General features: G+C 41.6%; 1 protein-coding gene across 1 annotated transcript in view; it reads right to left on the reverse strand.

The window, feature by feature from the left end:
* Positions 1 to 502: 502 nt before the first annotated feature.
* The window catches only part of SLC30A6 (solute carrier family 30 member 6), a 29,633-nt gene continuing 9,049 nt past the window's right edge, over positions 503 to 21,086 (reverse strand). Inside the window, exons 6-14 of the mRNA XM_073672565.1 lie at positions 20,518 to 20,598; positions 18,958 to 18,993; positions 18,780 to 18,874; positions 17,962 to 18,010; positions 16,240 to 16,359; positions 15,629 to 15,731; positions 6,216 to 6,263; positions 3,951 to 4,019; positions 503 to 3,223 (exon numbers count right to left, since the gene is read on the reverse strand). Of these exons, the coding sequence (XP_073528666.1) occupies positions 2,714 to 3,223; positions 3,951 to 4,019; positions 6,216 to 6,263; positions 15,629 to 15,731; positions 16,240 to 16,359; positions 17,962 to 18,010; positions 18,780 to 18,874; positions 18,958 to 18,993; positions 20,518 to 20,598 (1,111 nt within the window). The 3' untranslated portion in view covers positions 503 to 2,713. The remainder of the gene's footprint in view (positions 3,224 to 3,950; positions 4,020 to 6,215; positions 6,264 to 15,628; positions 15,732 to 16,239; positions 16,360 to 17,961; positions 18,011 to 18,779; positions 18,875 to 18,957; positions 18,994 to 20,517; positions 20,599 to 21,086) is intronic.

Here is a 21,086-nt window from a genome sequence, read left to right on the forward strand (position 1 = left end):
CACCGATCTGTATACTCAGAGCGGTGGATGACTGAAATCGGAACTCTGTAGGGGGGAATAAAGTTCATTTTCTCCCCGCAGTGTTAGGCTACGTGCAGGCGCCGGGCAGGTTAGTAACGCTATTATCCTGCAGATTAACCCCATATATGCAGGTTAATAGCGTTTTTTTGTGGCGACAGGTTCCCTTTAATGAATTTGGAACATCTTACTACACAAAACACTTTATCAAGACTGGCGACAGAAGCACCAGTCTTGACTAACTCCCCTCTTCCCTCCTCCTGTGCTTTTAAGCGCAGGCAGGTCCTTTATCACTATACCAGTTTATTCCTCACCGTGTGATTTCCTTATGCCTGAACTGTTTGCCCAGTAAAAAAGAATCAAAGTTGCTTTGCAGTCATTAAAGCGTAAATACAGTTTGTTTTTTTTTCATCATTTTCTCCAGCGTGGAAAGTTATGAAACTTTGTAAAATCCCTTTATAATGGGATATGTTGGTGTTCATGTAAAAAAAAAAAAAAAAATTCATGTAAGTAACTTCCAAGTCCCTGCTTTTCTCCAGTCTATTTTGAACAATTAAATTACATGACATTGTGGGAATGCGTTAATATAAAGGAGGACAGGCAGTTTGATTAATTTGTTCATATTCCTAAATGCATAATGAATTTCTAATTAACAATTGCAGATCATTAAACAAATGTTATTAGAATCTGTATGACAATGATTAAGTAACAAAAGGGCTGATTGCCTTCTACTATGATCTTATGCTCTGGTTAGATCACAGCAGGTAGAAGATAAAACTTTAGTAGTACAAATCTTGATTGAAAGCACGGATTTCTAACATTTATCTGTTCCTTATCAGGGCCTGTGCACACGTTGAGTATTTGCAGCAGATTTGTCTGCACCCAAAATCAGAGTGTTGGCAGGAAAAACTCTATGTAAAATAAGCGCATTTTTTTATACATTTTTTAATGTGTTTTTACGTGAATTGTCTGTGTGTTTTTCTTTGCGTTTTTTCCCGAAATCATTTGAATGGGTGAAAAACGTAGAAAAAAAATTGACGTTAGAGATTTAAAAAAACAAATTTCTTTTAATGGTTCAAATCTGCAAGGAAAAAATAAGTAAGATGCAGTAAAAATGCTGCTTCTAACAAACTCTCAGTCCTAGCAGCAACAAAATGATGTGGCAACTGTGTACTGTTCAGACAGATGGAATTTTAATGGATAATTAAATTGCTCCCCTCTCCTATAAAACTTAGAAAATGCCTCTTCCATGTGGCATTAAATTATGAAGTATACTACTACTTCTACTAATACTATTACTACAGTAATGTACAAAATTTTTAGGCAGATTCAAACATACCCGGCTGAGATTACACAGCTAGTGCCCGTTACGTGCCATAGATTGGGCAGCATGTATTAGCTGACATGTTCCTTTTAAAGTGAACCGGTCATGTCCAGAAACACTATTTATCAACGGATATAGGGTTATTCTGCAGGAATATAGGGTTTTAATCCTGTGTAGCCAGTTTACTGGAGTTACGGCTGCAGGGATAAAACAGTTTTATTCTCCCTGCAGCCGCTGGCTTACAGTCATCGGCACGGCGCAGTGAGCAGTTTCAGTTACTGCTCAGTGTACACTCACGGCACTGTAATTGACAGTCAGCTACGCGCACACACACGTTGCATAGAAGGTTGTCAAAGTGCTGGGGAATGAGTGAACAGTGACTGCTACAGCTCCCTGTACCATCCCGATGACTGAAAGCGAGCAGTCATATGGAAAATAAAACATGTTCTTTCCCCTGTAGCTGCTGCAAATCGGCAACACAGGATTTAAACGCCATTTACCTGTAGATTAACCCTATATCTGCAGGTAAATAACATTTCTGGACTGAACAGGTTCCCTTTAAAATTTAAAATACACGTAAGATGGTAGAAAGGCTGTTAACGCAATAACTGCGGGAGACTTCACATTAGCATTTTTTCCTTTGAGGGATCTCAAATATTTTTAATGGCAAAAATAGCACAGTCTGCATCTATTTATACCTTCAGGGGCCTGGAAGAAGGCAGTGCCTGGCAATTTGTAAGGCAGGATCCCTACGTTTTCCTCTGCGATTCTTGTCATGTACCAGTGAACGTTGTAATAGACAACGCTGGAGCTTGACGTAAGTAAACTACTGGAAACCAGGTACTATATTCCAACTCATTGAAACCTTCACTACCATTTTGAATATTTTCTACAGCAGGGTGCACATAGTTTGCCGACTAAGAGCTGCTAGTTCTTGGATGTGTACAACCTTAAAAATTAAGAGTTGCAATGTGTAGTAGATTATTTCTCCATAGATACGATCAAGAGTTCTCTCCACCCTTGTATAATTTCTTCACTGATCATTAGGGAGTGTACACACACGTGTAAATTACCATAGGTCTATCTTACAATGTTCTCCAAAGGCCAAAGTGAATAAAACATGAATATAGAAAAATATCGGTGAAAGTAGATGGTGGCCATTTAATTTATTAAAATAAGTTTCTTGCTTTATACCGCAAACACTTTAAGGAGTTTGAAGGGAAGAAAAGTAAACAAAAAAGTGGAATGTATCAGTGACAGTCAAAAGAAAAGATTAAAACGGATAGGTCTGAATGTCCTGATCTCTCAAAGTTTTCACCTCCAACAAACGAAAACTTTCCAAAATGGCAGTAAAACCCCCAACAAATGAAGTCACTGTTTGAACTGTGTGAACTGTCCCGGAGTGTATGTTCCATATCTGTTCGCAACATTTGTAATACCAGTCCTTAAACCCTGTGTGCCACCAATGCCAGGCACTCCAAGTCCTTGGCTAAATGTAGCACCGTACTGTGCAGAACTGTACTGGAGTCCTAGGCCGTATGGCCTCGTTTGTGCATTTTGAAGAATAACAGGATTGATATTCTTGCCTGGTGTATTAAAGGCAAATTCAGGAGGTGGGCTGCTGGGCTTTGAGGGTGTTGAAGTCAAAGGACTTAATTCATCAACTGGAGATTTCAGAGATGGCATCTGAATGATGTGATGGTCTGACATGTTCAGCATGTTGGATGGCATGGGACCAGAAGACAAGACGGGCCTGGACCATTCGTCCTTGAAGATCTGAACCGTAAGAGTAGAGACCAATGTATTGAGTCGGTTTGTAACATGAGCCAACACCAGCTGCTCATTAGCGTCTCTTCTAATCCGAACTTGAACTGAACCAGCCTGAAAAGTACGGGAAAAATATGAAAATTTACCTGAAAATCTAGTTGTAACGTCTGAAATGCCCTCTTTGCTTGGTCTAAATGTAAATCCTAAGTAAAGATTAAAGGGTTAATCCCATCTTCAGAGATGGACACTGTTGGATAGTGCTTCTGAAACAAGCAATTTTACAATTTACTGCTTATTTAAATTTGCACCCGATCTTGAGATATTAACACTTTTCTTTTATTTACAGCTTGTTGCTAAGGAGACCGGCCACCACTGCTGCCGTCTAGCTTGTAAGTACTGTGCTGAAGCTGGCAGTGATTAGGAGATATAATTGTGCTCCAGAGATCCTCGCCAGCTTCAAAACAGTACTTACAAGCTCAATGGAAAAGAGCTTGCAAGTGCTGCGCATGTTAGCAAGCAGCGATGGTTGGCTTCCAAGGCAACGTGCCTGTTAATATCACAAGAACAGTTGAAATGGTTAATAAGCTGTATATTGCAAAATTTCTTGTATTTGCAAGCACTATTCGACAATTCCCATTTATGAAGCTGGGATTAACCCTTTAGGAAAATAGAACCAAAGCCTGTCCCGCAGTTCTCCAGTGTGAGTGTGTATACACACACACACACACACACACATATATGACCACCACGCTGTGAAGATCTACAGCTCAGTGCACAGATGAACCTATATAATGTATATAACTGTTGCATAATACATATGTAGCCACATCTTCTTACATACCATGGTCCCAAATCCCAGAGTCCAAAAATGCTCATTGCGGACTTCTAGAACACCATCTAATGTAGATACCTAAGTAATGACAATACAAAAAGAACACAATGTATTAAAACAAAAGTTAAAATAGTAACATACTTATAATGTTAATAGCAATACACAAACAAATCTAATAAATGGGTTTTTAACCACCATTGTGTATGACATGGCAAATTTTAGCCCCTTCCCGACGTCCTACGTCAGGTTGCCATGTTTGGGGTGGGCTCAGGAGCTGAGTCCACCCTCTAAACGGTAGATGGCAGCTCTGTTATATAACCAGAATCTGCCTGTAACAGCAGCGACCGGGGCTAGTATGGATCGATGCAGTTTAACCATTTACATGCCGCTACCAATCTCTGACAGAGTCTTTTAAAGGGACTCTGTCAGCACAGAATAACTGTTCAAACCAAGTACAGGCGCTCGATGCATCATGGTGGGGCCAGTCATTTATATACATCTTCCCACCTGCTTGTTTTCCATCTCTCTCTACCACAGCCTCTTTGATTGACGGCACTGGCTTCATAGAGCCAGAGAGATGGAAACCAAGCAGGTGGGAAGGTGTAATTAAGTGTTTGGACACACCAAGTTCCACCGAGTGCCTGTACTTGGTTTGAACAATCATTCTGTGCTGATAGAGTCCCTTTAAATAGAGGAGTTGCCAGAGCTGATAGGTTAAGTTGCAGTTTTCGTTTTTTCCTCCCCTTCTTCCAAGATATAGCATTTTTTATTTCTCCGTTGAGAGGTTATTTTTGTGTGGAACAAGTTGTAGTTTTGAATGACATCCTTCATTTTATGTGGTGACTTTTTTTTCTTCGATCTTATAGTGCTCAGTGTGCGGTAGGAATGACCTGGAAACATGACTGATTCTTCAGGTCAGAACAATTACAGTAATACCAAATATATATATATATATATATATATATATATATTATATATATATATTTTTTTTTTTAATATGTATTGTACTGATTTTAAAATATTCTGAACTTTTGTAAAGAAAAAAAGGCCACCATTTCCTGAGACCAATTATTATTTTTACTTTTTATTGGTACCATTTCATCGCTTTCTATTGCATTTTCTTTGAGGAGACGCATGGACCTAAAACAATGGTGCAGTTTTGACTTTTTCTTCTTTATGGAATTTACCATAGAAGTTAAATAATTTCAGTTTTCACAGATGGGACTTTATGAATGCAACATTGCCAAACAAGCTTACCGTAACTTTAATTTTTTGGTTTCCAAAAGGCAGTCAGGGTAGGGGAGTGGCTGAGGGGGGGTGAAGGAGAGGGGGCTTTTTACAAACTGTTTATTTTTTTCAATTTTCTATTTTAACTACCTGTAACATTTTTAGGGAACTGCAACATGCAACTCTTTAATTGCTTTGGCATTGAAAAAGAAAAAAAGCAAAATTAACAATCTCCTATGAATCTCAGCAATGACTGGGGTGCGGGATTAGGATGCATGGGTGCCCGAATGGCTATCCATACAGTTGGGTATATGTGGTAAAAGGGTTAATGACTCAAAAATGAAAACTAATTTATAATTCTTTAAGGGGGTTGTCCAGGGTTATAAAAGGACTTTTTTTTCCAGGAAGGGTGTCATATCTGTCCATGAATAGCAACTAGTATTGCAACACATCTTCATTCAATAAGTGATGGTAAGATGGTCCCTAATCCTTAGCGATGGAGCATAAATGTGCCATTTTCCTATTTGTATTCTCGTGGTTTTCATTTGGAAGACGCATGACAAAGCTAATTATGAGCAGCAACTAAATGACTGATGTATCGCCCTTGCAATCACAAAATTGGTTTCTCGGTGTTTAAAACAACATCTCCACCTTTTGTTCACTTTGCTTAAACAGTAGCAGCCACTCCTTACACTTGTGCATTACATTTCCAGGTCTCGGATAGCACCTGCATAAAGGATCCTCCAGGTGCCATCACAGAACGATGGGGGGGCCGTAACAGCACTCCGATAGGAGTTGCGGAGGGTTAGTTGGTGGGTATACATTATTATTTAGTTTTATTTATTTATTTTAAATCCCAGGTTTATTTTTTTCATAGTTTTAAGAAGTGGTGCAATAAAACGTATGCTGTATTTGCTTGGTACTGATTGCATACGCATTATTTTTAGACCATACTGATCTGTACTTTTTTATTTTTTTATTTTTTATAAAGTGGTGGAAAAGCCAATAAATGCATGACTTTCGTTCCCTTGGTTTTTCTTTTCTTACCTCTCGAAGTAGTTTATCCAGTTGGCCAATGACATGCGGTGGTGTAGTCTTCAGGAAAAGAAATAAAACAAGCCATTAGTTATAATGAATGAACAATTTCTGCAGACTGCACAATTACTTTAGATTATCATTATTAGTTAATTGCAGGGTGCTGTTTATGTGAAAAAGAGATTACATATATATACATACAAATATGCAAGTAAACAGACTGTCAGACAGGTACAGAGGGGGAGGGGACCCTGCCCCTCACGGGCTTACAATCTGCAGGTGTAGATCTACAATCTATCCCCCAATGATCAGAAGCCACAGCATATAATGGTGTGAACGTGATACATATCGGAAGCAGATTTGTTTATAGGTAAAACAAGGATCTGTTAGTACGTGTGTGTTGTATTTGGCTGGGGTTCATGCGATAAGTGTTTGTCAGAGCTGTCATTTACTGAAACAACACCCACAAGTGATGTGATGAGATGCATTCACGCTAAACGCGAATGTGAGTACATGTGATGAGAAGAAGTTGCTACACCTCAATCCGTCTACATCTCAATGACAATGAATGTCACTAGCCATTCAGAACAGGAAGATGGAATATACAGTACCAGTCGTAGGGTTACTCAGACTTTTCTTGATTTTTACTTCTTTACATTTTTTTAGGATATTACAATTACTCGAACCAAGTAGACATGAAAAGACAAGGTGACCAAAAAATGCATTTAAAAATTCTCTCAAAGTTTAAGAGGAACCTGTCATGTGAAAAAAACGCTATTAATCTGCAGATATAGGGTTAATCTGCAGGTTAATAGCGGTTCTGAAACTGTGCGGCCGCCGTACTAAAAAGCCTGGCTGCGGGAAGGAAATTAACGTTATTCCTCTCAGAAGGCTCCAGCTTTCAGTCATAGAGGCACAGCTTAAGTCACCACATAATGAGCGGCAGCGGTAACCGTGCCCTGGCACTCACTGACAGCCAGCTCTGTACTGATACATGGTAGAGCTGGCTGTCAGTGAGTGCCAGGGGCGGAGTTACAGTCACCACTGAAGTCGCGCCTCTATTATGGGGAGGAATAAGGTTCATTTCCTCTCAGTAGTGAGACTTTCAGGGCTGTGGCCGCACAGCTTCAGAACACTATTAACCTTAACCTGAAGATTAACAGCATTTTTTCACATGACAGGTTCCCTTTAAATTCTTCAATCCACCCTTTGTGCCAGGCTGTTATCAAGACAAATCTTGGCATTCTCCCTTTAGCAGATAGCCACCAAAGATGCTTATCCAAAAGTTGGCCATTTATGCTGAACACTTCTCGGCTTTCTTTCCTTTCTCTTTTTTTTTTTAAGTAGCCTCTGCGCAGCCCGGGAGGTTGCTAGAAAACTGAAAGGCTGCAGCAATGAGGTCACATACTGTCACATGATCACTCAGAAACACAGCGCTGACATTGCTGGAAAGACGTAGGTCCTGCGGGGAGGAAGGGTTAAATATTTTATTTACTATTGACACTTTAGCATTTAAGTTGGGGTTATCCGGTAGTGATCAACCCCTTTACAAGGACCAGCTAGTGTGATTAAGCACCCCATGACTTTTCAGCAGTAACTTGCACCTTTTCTATTAGTTAGCTTGTCATGATCACCACTTACTACACATTTCTTGGGTATGACAGTAATGGGTTAATCAGTATTCCACACTCACCTTACATATTAGGCTTAAAATAAGATGAGCGCACCCCAAAACCAGTCCAGGCACCCACAGACCATGCCTAAATGCCGACAACATTGCTTACTTTGCTCTACCACTGTAAAGTGGCTACATTCCTCCTCTTCCAGGTTGTGGGCAGGATTAGAGCAGCGAGGAACACACTTACATTCTTAAGATTTGGAACATACAGAAGTACAGGGCAGTACATGAAAGCAAAAAAAAACACAGTTGTAAAAACAAAAAGTAATAAGAAAGAATAACTGACCTATCACTAACTCAACTGATGGGATATTCTGCAGAAGACAATCACTTTTTAGAGGATTGGTCTACATTCCTGTAAAAAAAAGCATGCAAATGGCTTCCAAACCACTGATCTACCCAAGTATATTTGTCTGCCTTGGGAGTACAGATGATGGCAGTGAAAGGGTCAGCTCAACACCTGAATTTCACTAACTCTCTGGTTAAGCACAACACTGGAGTAGGAGTCAGGTACTGACCATTTCACTGATATCATCTGTACTCCAAATTAGTGTGTGTTCTCATACAGTTCGGTACAGACATATTTGGACCGTAACCAAATCTCCGTGATTTGTGCTCTGCATGACACTATTTTTTTTATTTCAAATGAAACAACTGAGATACAATTGAAGTGTAGGCTTTCAGGTTTAATTAAAGGGGTTGAACAAAAATATCCTGACACGTTTAGGAAATTTAGCCATTTCTCTGCAAAGTCTCCTCATTTCAGGGGTTCAAAAGTAATTGGACAAATTATCTTTACCTTAAATAAAATGTTCATTTTAATATCCTGTAGCGAATGCTTTGCTTGCAATGACTGCCTGAAGTCTGGAAGCCATGGACGTCACTGAACGCTGGGTTTCCTCCTTTGTGATGCTTTGTAAGCTCTGTACTGCAGCTGACTTCAATGTTGCTTGTTTGTGGGTCTTTCTGCCTTAAGTTTTGTCTTAAGCATGTAAAATGCTGCTCGATGGGGTTGAGATCTGGTGATTTACTCGGCCATTGCAGAATATTCCACTTCTTTGTCTTAAACTCCTGGATTGCTTTTGCAATATATCAATTTGGGTCATTGTCCATCTGTTCTGTGAAGCTCCATCCAATCAACCTTGCTGCATTTGGTTGAATCTGAGCAGAAAGTTTCGCCCTGTACACTTCAGAATTCATCCAGCTGCTTCTGTCTTCAGTCACATCATCAATAAACACGAGTGACCCAGTGTCATTGGAAGCCATGCATGCCCATGCCATCACACTGCCTCCACCATGTGTTACAGAGGATGTGGTGTGCTTTGGATCATGAGTCGTTCCAAGCCTTCTCCACACTTTTTTCTTCCCACCATTCTTGTACAGGTTGATCTTAGTTTCATCTGTTACAAGATGCTTTTCCAGAACGGAGCTGGCTTCTTTAGATGTTTTTTGGCAAAGTCTAATCTTGCGTTTCTATTTTTAAGGCTGATTAACGGTTTGCACCTTATGATGAACCCTCTGCATTTGTTCTCACAAAGTCTTTTCTTTATGGTAGACTTAGATACTGAAACACCTCATTCCTGGAGAGTGTTCTTCACTTTGGGTGGTTGTTGTGAAGGGGTTTTTCTTCACAAAAGAAAGCATTCTGCGATCATCCACCACTGTTATCTTCCATGGACATCCAGGCCTTCTTGAGTTCCCAAGCTCCCCAGTGCGCTCTTTTTTTGCAGAATGTACTTGTACTTTGAGAAAGCGTCTGAGGACGTGAAACATCTATTGCTGCTACAGCACATTTGTCTCCTGCATATTTCCTGTATGCACCTTATGTAAATCTATGGAATCTTGAATGAAGATTTATGTGGTGAGTGCCCTGAATATACGACTTCTCATGAATGAAATAGTTGATTTGGCCTCTCCTAACATTTCTGCTATCGCTGTGATAGATTTCTTTTTTTCAGCCTAATGGTCTGTTTCTCTTCCATTTTTTTCTTACAAATTTCCAAATTTTTTTCACCACTTAAAAAAACAAACAAACAAAACAAATAAAAAAAAAAACGATCTGGTATCTGTGTACTCGTACTGACTTGTAAAATCATATTGCCAGGTCAGTTTTTATCATATAGTGAACATGGTAAATAAAAAACAAATTGTGGAATTAAAGTATATACTCGAGTATAAGCCAACCCGAATATAAGCAGAGGCACCTAATTTTACCACAAAAAGCTGGGAAAACTTACAGACTTGTGTATAAGCCTATGGTGGGAAATGCAGCAGCTACTGGTAAATTTCCCCATCCTGGTATGCATGGCCCTCTCATCCCCAATCCTGTTATGCATGGCCCCCTCATCCCCAATCTTGGTATATATGGCCCCCTCATCCCCAATCCTGGTATGCATGGCCCCTTCATCCCCAATCCTGGTATTCATGGCCCCCTCATCCCCAATCTTGGTATGTATGGCCCCCTCATCCCCAATCTTGGTATGTATGGCCCCCTCATCCCCAATCTTGGTATGTATGGCCCCCTCATCCCCAATCTTGGTATGTATGGCCCCCTCATCCCCAATCTTGGTATGTATGGCCCCCTCTTCCCCAATCTTGGTATGTATGGCCCCCTCATCCCCAATCCTGGTATGTATGGCCCCCTCATCCCCAATCCTGGTATGTATGGCCCCCTCATCCCCAATCCTGGTATGTATGGCCCCTTCATCCCCAATCCTGGTATCATGGCCCCCTCATCCCCAATCCTGGTATGCATGGCCCCCTCATCCCCAATCCTGGTATGCATGGCCCCCTCATCCCCAATCCTGGTATGCATGGCCCTCTCATCCCCAATCCTGGTATGCATGGCCCTCTCATCCCCAATCCTGGTATGCATGGCCCTCTCATCCCCAATCCTGGTATGCATGGCCCCCTCATCCCCAATCCTGGTATGCATGGCCCCCTCATCCCCAATCCTGGTATGCATGGCCCCCTCATCCCCAATCCAGGTATGCATGGCCCCCTCATCCCGAATTCTGGTATGCATGGCCCCCTCATCCCCAATCCTGGTATGCATGGCCCCCTCATCCCCAATCCTGGTATGCATGGCCCCATCATCACTGCACGCATGAAGAAAATAAACACTTCCACTCACCATCCTTCCCTCCCTCTGCTCCAGCGCTGCGTCCTGTTCTGCCATGTCAATGCCATGCGCCCTCTGACGCGGAGATGAGCTGCGGGGATAGTCACTCCTCTCCACCTCGGAACTATGAGCGTGGAGAGGAGTGAAAATTCATTTTCTTTAATAATGCACACTGTCAATCGCAGCCGCTGGCATCCTGCTGCAGCTCAGCAATCCTGTGTGCCCATTACTAAAGAGAATAAATATTCAATCCTCTTCAATCCCATGGAATGGAGTGAATATTAATTTTCTTTAGCAGCGGGCACATGTGGTAGCGTCAGCAGCCGACTACTGCCTGTGCACCGCTCCTCCACCACCTTCCAGAGTTGGAATGTAAGTATATACTCGAGTATAAGCACAAGGGGCTTTTTCAGCATAAAAAATGTGCTGAAAAAGTCGGCTTATACACAAGTATATACGGTACATTTTTTTGCAATTTCACCGCATTTAGAATTTTCCCACAAAAAATGGAGATATAGATGGAAAAATAAAAAAAAGTTATGGCTCTTGGAAGAAGGGGAGGAGAAAATGAAAACAGGGAAAAATCGCCTTAGGGTGAAGGGGTTAACCCCATATTGATTACATAACTGTATCTTGAATATGTTTTGGTAAACAGCTAAAATGCCAAAACTTGTGTCACGGGGACAATGTTTTCCCCAGACTAATCGCCCCAATAATCATGTGATCACACCCCTGAGGGAGGGAGTGACAATTTGCAATAGCGGACAGGTTCCCTTTAACTTAGAAAAGGTGCAAATGAAATGATGCTTAAGGTGCCCAATGAAAAAAAGTCATTATTAGAACCATTTTCACTCAAGGAACAAAAAGGCGCAAAAGTAATGATAAAATCGGACCCAGTCTACCCCGTGATAGGAGATTTTAATGGGTCTCAGCCACCGCCATCTCAGGATAATGGTATGAAGCGCACACTGTTGCAGGGTTATATCTCCTCATAGGAATTTCCTAGCAAGATACAATGTCTGCTCCAAAGCATTATTTAATATACCAAATATCAAACAATTATGAGATATCTAGAATTTGATCCAATAATCAATTCTGCGATCTTAAGGCTGAAAATCCTGGTGCTTGATATAGCCCTCTTTGTAACCCACCTATGTAATTATTTTTTTATAATATATTTTCAGGCACATGGCGTGGGCTCTGGAGCTGCTAAACTGCATCAGATGCATTCATCTCTTCCTCTTATTAGCATCTCTTAAAAAAAAGACAGAACAAGTCGTTTTGACATTGCAATCCATACGTTCATTATTTTTTTTTTGTGGACATACTTATGATTATATTAGCTCTCATGATTTATGGCAACCTAATCACTAGATTCATGTTGCCCAAATCACAGGCAGCAGGAATCAGAGTCTGAGTGATCGATTACAGCCAGAAATGTTTTACTTTGAAATGCTGCATTTCAGAGAAAACCATTTGAAAAACCGGCCGGGGGCCATAGGGAAAGCCTTGACTAGTCCGATGCAGCCCCCGAATAGCTCCTTCCTCGCTCCAGTAAATTAACAGATTTCTCCCATGCGTGCACATAGGAAAAGATCTGTCAATCAACTGGAGGGGGCGGGAGATTGACAGCTTTTCAATCCAGGTTCTCTGAAACACCACAGTGCAGCGCAATTGAGCAGTTAGGCTCCAATTCGTACTGTCCGTGGACCAGGCAGCCTGAACCTAATGACAGGTTCCATTTAAAACATAACCCACAGCATTCCTCATTACATCAGGTTTCTTAAAAACACTAAAGAGTTCTTGAAATTTTCAATGATGACTGACCTGCATTCTTTACAGTAATTGTGGATTGTCTTTTTATTCTTGACTTCGTTTAGGTGTACTAGCCATATCACACAAATATAAAAGACCCAAAATAAGACTATTTATGAGCCCACCATTCTGGGTGACACGTCTGATTGGCATTAGGCAGGAATGAGGAAAGACATTCTTTTATTCAACCTCTGTAACGGTCATTCCACTAATTAACATAAAAAGGGACAGGCTCCCTACATGCATTATGCACACACTTATTGCATACCCTTATGTGATCCTTAAAATAACTGAATAATTAAGGATCAACATTTTTCATTCCTAAATACAATTCACTCATACACAGGCATTAATAGGGTTGTTCAGCAGATAAAAATATTTGTAAAATGCCTGAGATTGGCTAAAAAAAAATAAAAAGTAATTAATAGTTTTCACATATCTTCTATTCTGCCGCCTACCCATTCTCTGCTGGTCGCTTCTTTATGAGCCTGTCCTGATACACAGCCAGTAATGCCCACTGAGCCAACCATGGGACCCAGCCATGACTCGCCATATACCAATCTCTGGCTATTGACAGTTTCCTGGTGCATCAAGATGAGCCTACAAAGTAGAGACCAGCTGGGACGGGGGAAATACTGACACAGGAACGGTGAAGATCGGTAAGGCTCGGTAAGGGGGTTTGTTTGGTTTTTCTCCCTTTAAAACAATTCAGGTTTTTGTCCAAAATCATTTTAAACTACAAGCCTTTATAATAAAATGTGCCGTAATAAAGAGAGACCAATATTCCAATTGGAGTGTTCACACTTTTGACTGGTTCTGTATATTACTTGGTTAATTGCGGTCTAAACATAGGTACAAGAACTGGACCTTCTGGTTCCTGCGCCACAATGTAAGCAGTGAGAGAAGTTCTCCATATCCCTACCTAATGGGCCACAACTACTCCAACCACCTAATCCGAGTAACATGTAAAATGGGAGTGATAATTGGGCAGGCGGTGAAGACACAGTGAAGTCGCAGTCCTATATTATTATTACATTTTGTGATTATTCGCAGCCATTTCTGTCACCACCATCTATTCTCCTCCTCTCAGAAAGCCATGTGCACACACTGTGGCCAGGCACATGGAAGCCAATAACTCTTAGTCGTTTCTTGTGAGCACCAGTTGGCCGTGGTACTAAACGACACATAGGGTACCCAAAAAGTCTATACAATATCCAAACTTCTGCTGGTTCCAATCTCAGGACCGCAGTGCTACACGCCATCGCGCAGCCCCAAGTCAAATAGACATAATCAGACCTCCTGATACTGGGCACAGGGTAAATGCCCGCTGAGTCCTGAAGATTACCACAGATGGCGCTAGTCTTATTAATCACACAGCCGTGCCAACATGTGAGATCGCCAGTGCCACCCAGGAAGCCAAATGTTCCCTTTTAGGGCTGTTTCTTGTAGTGTAATGGGTCGGCAAGGCTTTCTGGCACATATTTAGCAATCACTTTAGATATAAAGAACATGGATCGTAACGTTATAAGGAATATGTCACAGCACAAAACACATTTTTACAGCGTGCCTATGACAGTAATAATAACCTGCAGCTGCCTTGTCCTGCACCAAAACAACATTAACATTGAAATGTTAGGAAAATGACAATAGTTCCTTGCTAACTCTCTTATAAGTGAATGGAGGGAGCAGCGTATGTGCGGCCACCTCTCCATCCCCAGCTGGGTGAGACAGGTCCCCGTCTTACAGACAGTAGGACGCGCATCTATCAGACATTCGTGGCATGTCCTGCACATGTCATAAAAGGTCTAAGAAGGAACAACCCTATTTAAAAAAAGAATAACAATTTTATTTCACCACTATATCATTATTTCTACAGACGTGATCACGGAGCAATAGTTAGTTTTTTTAGTAATTCATTTTTGAACGCTACTGGGAAATATCACCACATTGTGCCTTATACTAAGTAGCTCTTCTTCTGCACGTAAAATACATCTGGACCTAGAGGTGACTCTCCCTCTACTGCAAAAATGCAGCTAAACCAAGGAAAGTGGAATGCAAGAATGTGCTTCCCATCCAACCAGTATGTCCACATACATACCGCACATTCATCAATCAACCCAGGGAATTTCTTCAGCAGTACAATGCATGCTCTTCTTTGCTATTTTTACCTACTTTTAGTCTTTAAAAGGTTTTGCTATACAACCCTCCATACCCATTGTAAAATCATGATTAGAAGAGAGCCCCTTGCTCAGGCCCCCTGTATAAGTGTGTCCCCCTCTCGGGTATCCAGATGGGGAGAACACCTGATTAACTGATCATTGGGGAACCTGCCCTGTAGTGAGGAGTTGTGCGCAGAAGACAACAACCTTACAATTTATTTTTTGTAGCAATAAATTTATGTGATGTAAGGGTCATTATTTCTTTATTCAAAACTTTGTAGTGGTCGGAGTTTCAAATTAAGAGTTTCCCATTAGGAAAAAGTGGATGGCCGTATAACTTGGACGGGGATCACAAAGCAATGCTCGGACTGCCCGGCGGCTTTCCCGACCAGAATACATGAAGCTGTCACGCTCAAGTCGGGAGAGCTGCCGGTCAGTCTGAGCATTGCGTTGTGATCCTCGTCCAAGTTATACAGCCGTTTAACTCTTCCCTTAGAAAGCCCCATAATCACAAAATTCTGCCACTGATAGAAGTTCAGGGTCAATATACTTTACAGAGCTGTCTAACACTAGACATATCATTTTATATAAAATTTAGAAAGGTATAGAAACTGCATATTACACCATAGTTAAAAAAGAAAAAAAATCTTACTTGGAGTAATACTTTGCCACTGTAAACGCTCATCGGATACATGGTACCAAATGTCATAAGAGCAATGGCGACAGCTGATGCGGTGTCCACTGCAAAATAGTTGCTGCAAACACAAAATGTGCATTAATACTATTTATCTGGACAGAAATTGATGATGTTACACTAACAATACCCTTCATAGCAAAAAAGAAAATTAACAAGCGAGGGAAGAAAAAAGTCTCTAAAGAAAAATAAAGTCACATAATAAACAGGGACAAAGCCAGTGCTGGAAAATAAACCAAGTCACAACTGCATAGTCGTAACTGAGGAAATAAAGGTTATATTAAAGGATTACATAACTAACAAACACTAATAAAATTATTTTAGGAATCGCTTCTTGTAAAACGAGTGATCCAATTACACCCTGGACATTTGCCTACACGCCGATGTTCATGCTTCAGACATTAACAGGTTACACAGTCAGTAGAGAAAGAAGTCATATGTACACGCCAGTGATCGGACTTCTATAGGAAGAAATGTTCTATGGCGCTGAACAGATTAGACTGTCATCCTGCAAAGCAATGTATACGTGACAATACTATTTCTTCTTCTTTTACAAGTAGCACACTTACTTGATTTCAATCAACATGTAGGTAATGCAGAGTGCTAGTGCTCCAGCCACGTCAATCAGCACAAAAGGGTTCATCCGAGGTAAGAAGACGCTGCTCAGCCCTGGGATAATGCCACATAAACTGCAACAACACGACACAATAGTCAATGAGAATCATGAACCTGCGCCACTCCATATAAATGCTGAAAAAAGCTCATCTTTAAATATAGACCTCTTGACTTTGTTAATGGGATGCCGTTAAGAAACTTTGCAATTTATCAAAGTGACAAAAAATAATTTGTGGATGTAGCAAATGGATATTTCCACAACAGAAGGCTGCCACACCATGGCTTTAATAGAAACATGCCTGAACAGCCTTAAAGGTGTCGTCTGCAGATAGAATATACATGACCCATATCCTGGACAGATCATCAGTATTAGATTGGAGGGGGTCCAACACATGGCACCCTCACTGATCAATTATTAGCTTTGGTGGCAGCCGGAAGTAACACTGAATGGTACAGCTTTGTTCCTCCTGCAACAGCGACTCGCAACAACAGAGATCAGTTCCAATTTTCTTAAAGAGGCGGACAGGTTGTGGTTCTGGATGTTTCTCCAATGACGCGCTCTTCTAGTCACCTGACCACTGCAGCCAATTACAGGCTGCAATGATGCTATGACTTCCGAATGGGGTAGACATGCGCAGACCTCTTTAGTCAGACTGCGATCCAACAACATCGGTGCTGCAACCTTAACGATTTAGTCAGAGTGGACGTCTGATAAGGCAAAATACTGATGAGCTGCAATATATCAGTGGTCGCTGATTGGCTGCAGCAGTAACAGGACCTAACAATGTCATATGACCCGCCGAGAATAAAAGCGCCGACATTGCTGGAACACGGAAGGGGAGTATACATTGTTTTTAACCACTATGTGACGCTGAAGTGATTAAAGAAGCCTGCGATTAATTTTTTCTCTAAATCTGTGTATGTAGTGTACTGTTAGGGTGTCAATATACTCACCTACCGTCACCGTTATCCAACGCTGTTCTGGTCCTCGTGAATGACGTCACTGCTCACCAGACTCTCCGGATCACTCTACGCAGGAGCCTTGTTCTGACGCTTCATAGGCTTACATTGTAAAAGGCTCTGAAGAGCGGTGACGTCGCTCAGAAGAGGAGCGCAACAGTGCTGGACACCAGAGGAGACCGCTGTAGTTGAGTATATTAATACACCGACATTACACTACACACACACACAAGTTTAGGGGGGAAAAAAGTTAATGGGAGGGCTTCTGTAAAGGGGTTGTCTAGTCCTAAGCAACAAGTCTGCTCCTCGCATCACATCCACTGGGCGCTATGAGGATTCTCCGATGCTGGTAGTGGTTGGTCATGTGACTGCAAGTATGTGATATGCATACTCCTGGCCACATTCCGACTAGATGGGCGTGGCCTCACTCAATGCAAGTGTATTGTGCGAGTCCAGAAACAGTCTAGTCGGAATGTGGCCCGGAGTAAGCATATCCTCACGGCGCGCAGGATTCACAAGTCTGTAGTCACAGAGCAGACTCTTAGATTAAGACTGGGCAACTCCTTTATATGGGAAAATCCTGGTGACAGGTTCCCTTTAAGACGGTTTCTGGATCATGCACACCCATATCTTCACACAAGGGCATTTGCGCAGACACAGACTGACTATATGCACCCGTGCCGGATATGGCAGGACTGTAGTTATAAGCACTGTACCTCCGGCTCAGGTCTGCTACATGTTCTTGAAGCCAGCTCGTACTAGCAGCTGTAAGATAAAGAAAGCAAATACCTGTAACATACAATACTGACCTGGTGGAAAGAAAACTGTTGGGTTCCTTATTCTACCACATAACTGAGTGCATACATGCATGATATACACAACGAGGCACACTGTATGAAATATGAAGACATAGGAAATACCAAAAGTTTAAGAAATTGTTTAAAATTGCTCCAACAGAAGATTAATGAGACCTCTAGACTTTATATGGCATTTTACTAAAATGTATCAGTCATCTGAAAAATGATGACTATTCTGGCTTATTTATTTGCAACCAGGACCATTGATAATACAATATAATATAAAGGACACATTGTATTCAAGGGTGTCTGAACAGAGTGAGCACCTAAAATTCTCTACAACCTCATGCATCCGAGACGTTCAGTGCCATCATAGGGGCACACAAAGGTCCAACATTAAAAAAATCACCATAGTATATCAGATGCCGTATTAATGAGGTATTCCCCCCTAAAAGCTTTCTTCTAGGGGAGACCAACGCCAAAATACCGTACTGCATGGAGCATTGTACTGCAGCACTGATGAGCGCAGCCCCCTGATATAGGCAGGAATCACTGTTGTATTTCCTTTATAAACCTAGATTACTGTAGATCCAGAAGACTGACCACACGCACACGAAAGTCAATGGGGTAGGGGGCTTCATCTCTACTCCCGAGCCCATACGACTGAAGACTGCAGCACAACCTCCCTCTTTGACCCCAGAAGTTCAGAGCCGCTCAGACGTAGTAATATAACTTACCTTCTGACACATACACAAACGGTTTATTCCTAACTGAAAGCATAGTGAAGAGATTGAAAAATAGGGCCACAAATGTTCCCACAAGTAGACGGCCCCTGAAGAACAGAGAAACAATACAGTATAAGCAATACGCTACAGCGATACCAATGTGAGACAGCAAAGAAGAAAGATCACTTACGTGTGGATCTCTGGTTGCTCCAAAAATCTTTCAGCACTGAAAAAAAAAAATCTATTAAACAATGGCGGATGATTCTTGATTTATGCACTAATCATTGTGCCTGTGAGTGAGAATATAGCAGGAATAGGAGGTAAGCCATCTATACACGAGGCAGCCGTCACCACACGTTCTCCTCTCCCCCCAAAAAAACAAAAGAGATGCTGCTGCCGGATAAATTCTGTGCTGCTTATCCCACAATGGAGCGAAAAATCAGGCTGGATAATCTAATATCGGCTTCTTCGTGACGCGGCACATTAGATTGTAGACAGGTCGTGACACATGGGATCTACCAATATACATCTGCAGAGTATGACCAGCTGTACTCACGCAAGTCTATGGAAATATGGTTGGTTTGTGCTTCCACCTCCATATTTACGTTCATACTGATTTTAGGGACTGTGTGTCCCTGTTCTTCAAAGATTATCAGCTATATTTTCTGCGCGGTCAAATACAGATTAAGGGTCTGTGCACACGTTGCAGTTTTGTCACATTTTTTTTTTCTACGCAGATTTGTCACAAAACTTGAAGGGTTTCCTGATGCCAGCAAACAATGAGATTCCCTTAGAGGGATTGTCCAGTTAAGACAAGTTATCACCTATCCGTGAGATAGGTGATATCTGATCTGCCAACAATCAAGTTATTTTTATCCGATACAACAGAGGTGGGGAATCTCAGGCCTGCAGGCCATTTATGGCCCTTGATGACCTTTCATCCGGCCCCCGGGCAGATTCCCGGGTATTACAGTCCTTGGGCCGGCAGCTGTATTTTGATGGCCGTCAGTCTATTACTTTCTTCTTGCTCTGTGAGCGTGCACAGTCTTCACTGCTGAACCCTGAGGCGCGTGCAATGAAAGATTATGTCCTCGCACCAGTGCCAGCGTCAGGACGTACTTTGTGAGCAGAGTTAGTGCGCGATTTGTGTGGCCACTGAAGGATTCCCCACCCCTGCATTACAACATGGCACAGCAGGTGAGATGCCCGACTGCCAATCCATTCATTCATTCTCTATAAGGCTGGCAGAAAAAGCAGAGCACAACTCTCAACAGCCACACTGGAAATGAATGGAGGGCAGACTGAACAATTGCAGTGCCGCTACAATGTAACGGGGTTAAAAGCTCCTCTCTGCCGATCACTGCGGGTCACATCGATCCAACAGTTATCCTGTGGATAGGTGATAACTTCTTTACCATGCGCTGGGTATTTGTAAAATGCACACTGTTATGACGTACAATGAATATAATTGTGGTACTGTGTAAGCCAGAAAAATCTATGGAAATGCTTTTATGCCCCAAAACCCCAAGAATATTTGTCTTATTTTGGAGCAGATAATGTGCACAATAAAACCACAACAGAGCGAAGAGCGGCTCAGAGTGACCAAAACGATCATCATTATTTCTATTAACATGAAGATGAAACTTTTTGCTAAATTAATAAGCCACAGCATTTATTATCATTTATCATGTGATGTAATGTTGCTGGGGCCCGGACTGAGCGTTGACATTGGGACATTTGGGGCAGATACCTCTCCTTCAGTATGAAGAGCGCTCCCAGCTGCGCCAGAACTGTGGACGCGAATACTGATAACACTTCAAACCTTTCAAATCTACAAACAGAAAAACAGAAAATATTTAAAAAACATAGAACACACTTCAATTTACTAATTTATTATTATTATTATTATTATTAATAACAAATGGGATCTCCAGTTTTTTTTGGGTAGTTTACGCCCTTGTTACGGTCTACTGGATTTCAGTAGATTAATAAAGGTTTTTCTGACCAGCAGACGTCTTATCACAGGAGGGACATGTGGAAGAGGCAGAACATTCATGTCGCAGTACAAGATACACATTAAGTGCTCATGAAAATCATTGACATTGTACTTGGGGGGCTAAGACCTCGCAATAAGCAAAGCGGAAATTATTTAAAACTTTTTCCCACATTCAATCTCTATTCAGATATGTTAGATGGCTAGGCCCTACAGCCATCACCGGCCCACGGGGGTCTCATCTCATCCACGTGCGCTCAAGCCATGACCACTGGACATTATTATTGTGGCGGCTCAGGTGTTGGACTATATATATATATATATAT

Source organism: Phyllobates terribilis, unplaced genomic scaffold (genome assembly GCF_046119375.1).
Source record: "Phyllobates terribilis strain yellow unplaced genomic scaffold, ASM4611937v1 Scaffold_3__8_contigs__length_932513732, whole genome shotgun sequence".
Taxonomy (NCBI): Eukaryota; Metazoa; Chordata; class Amphibia; order Anura; family Dendrobatidae; genus Phyllobates; species Phyllobates terribilis.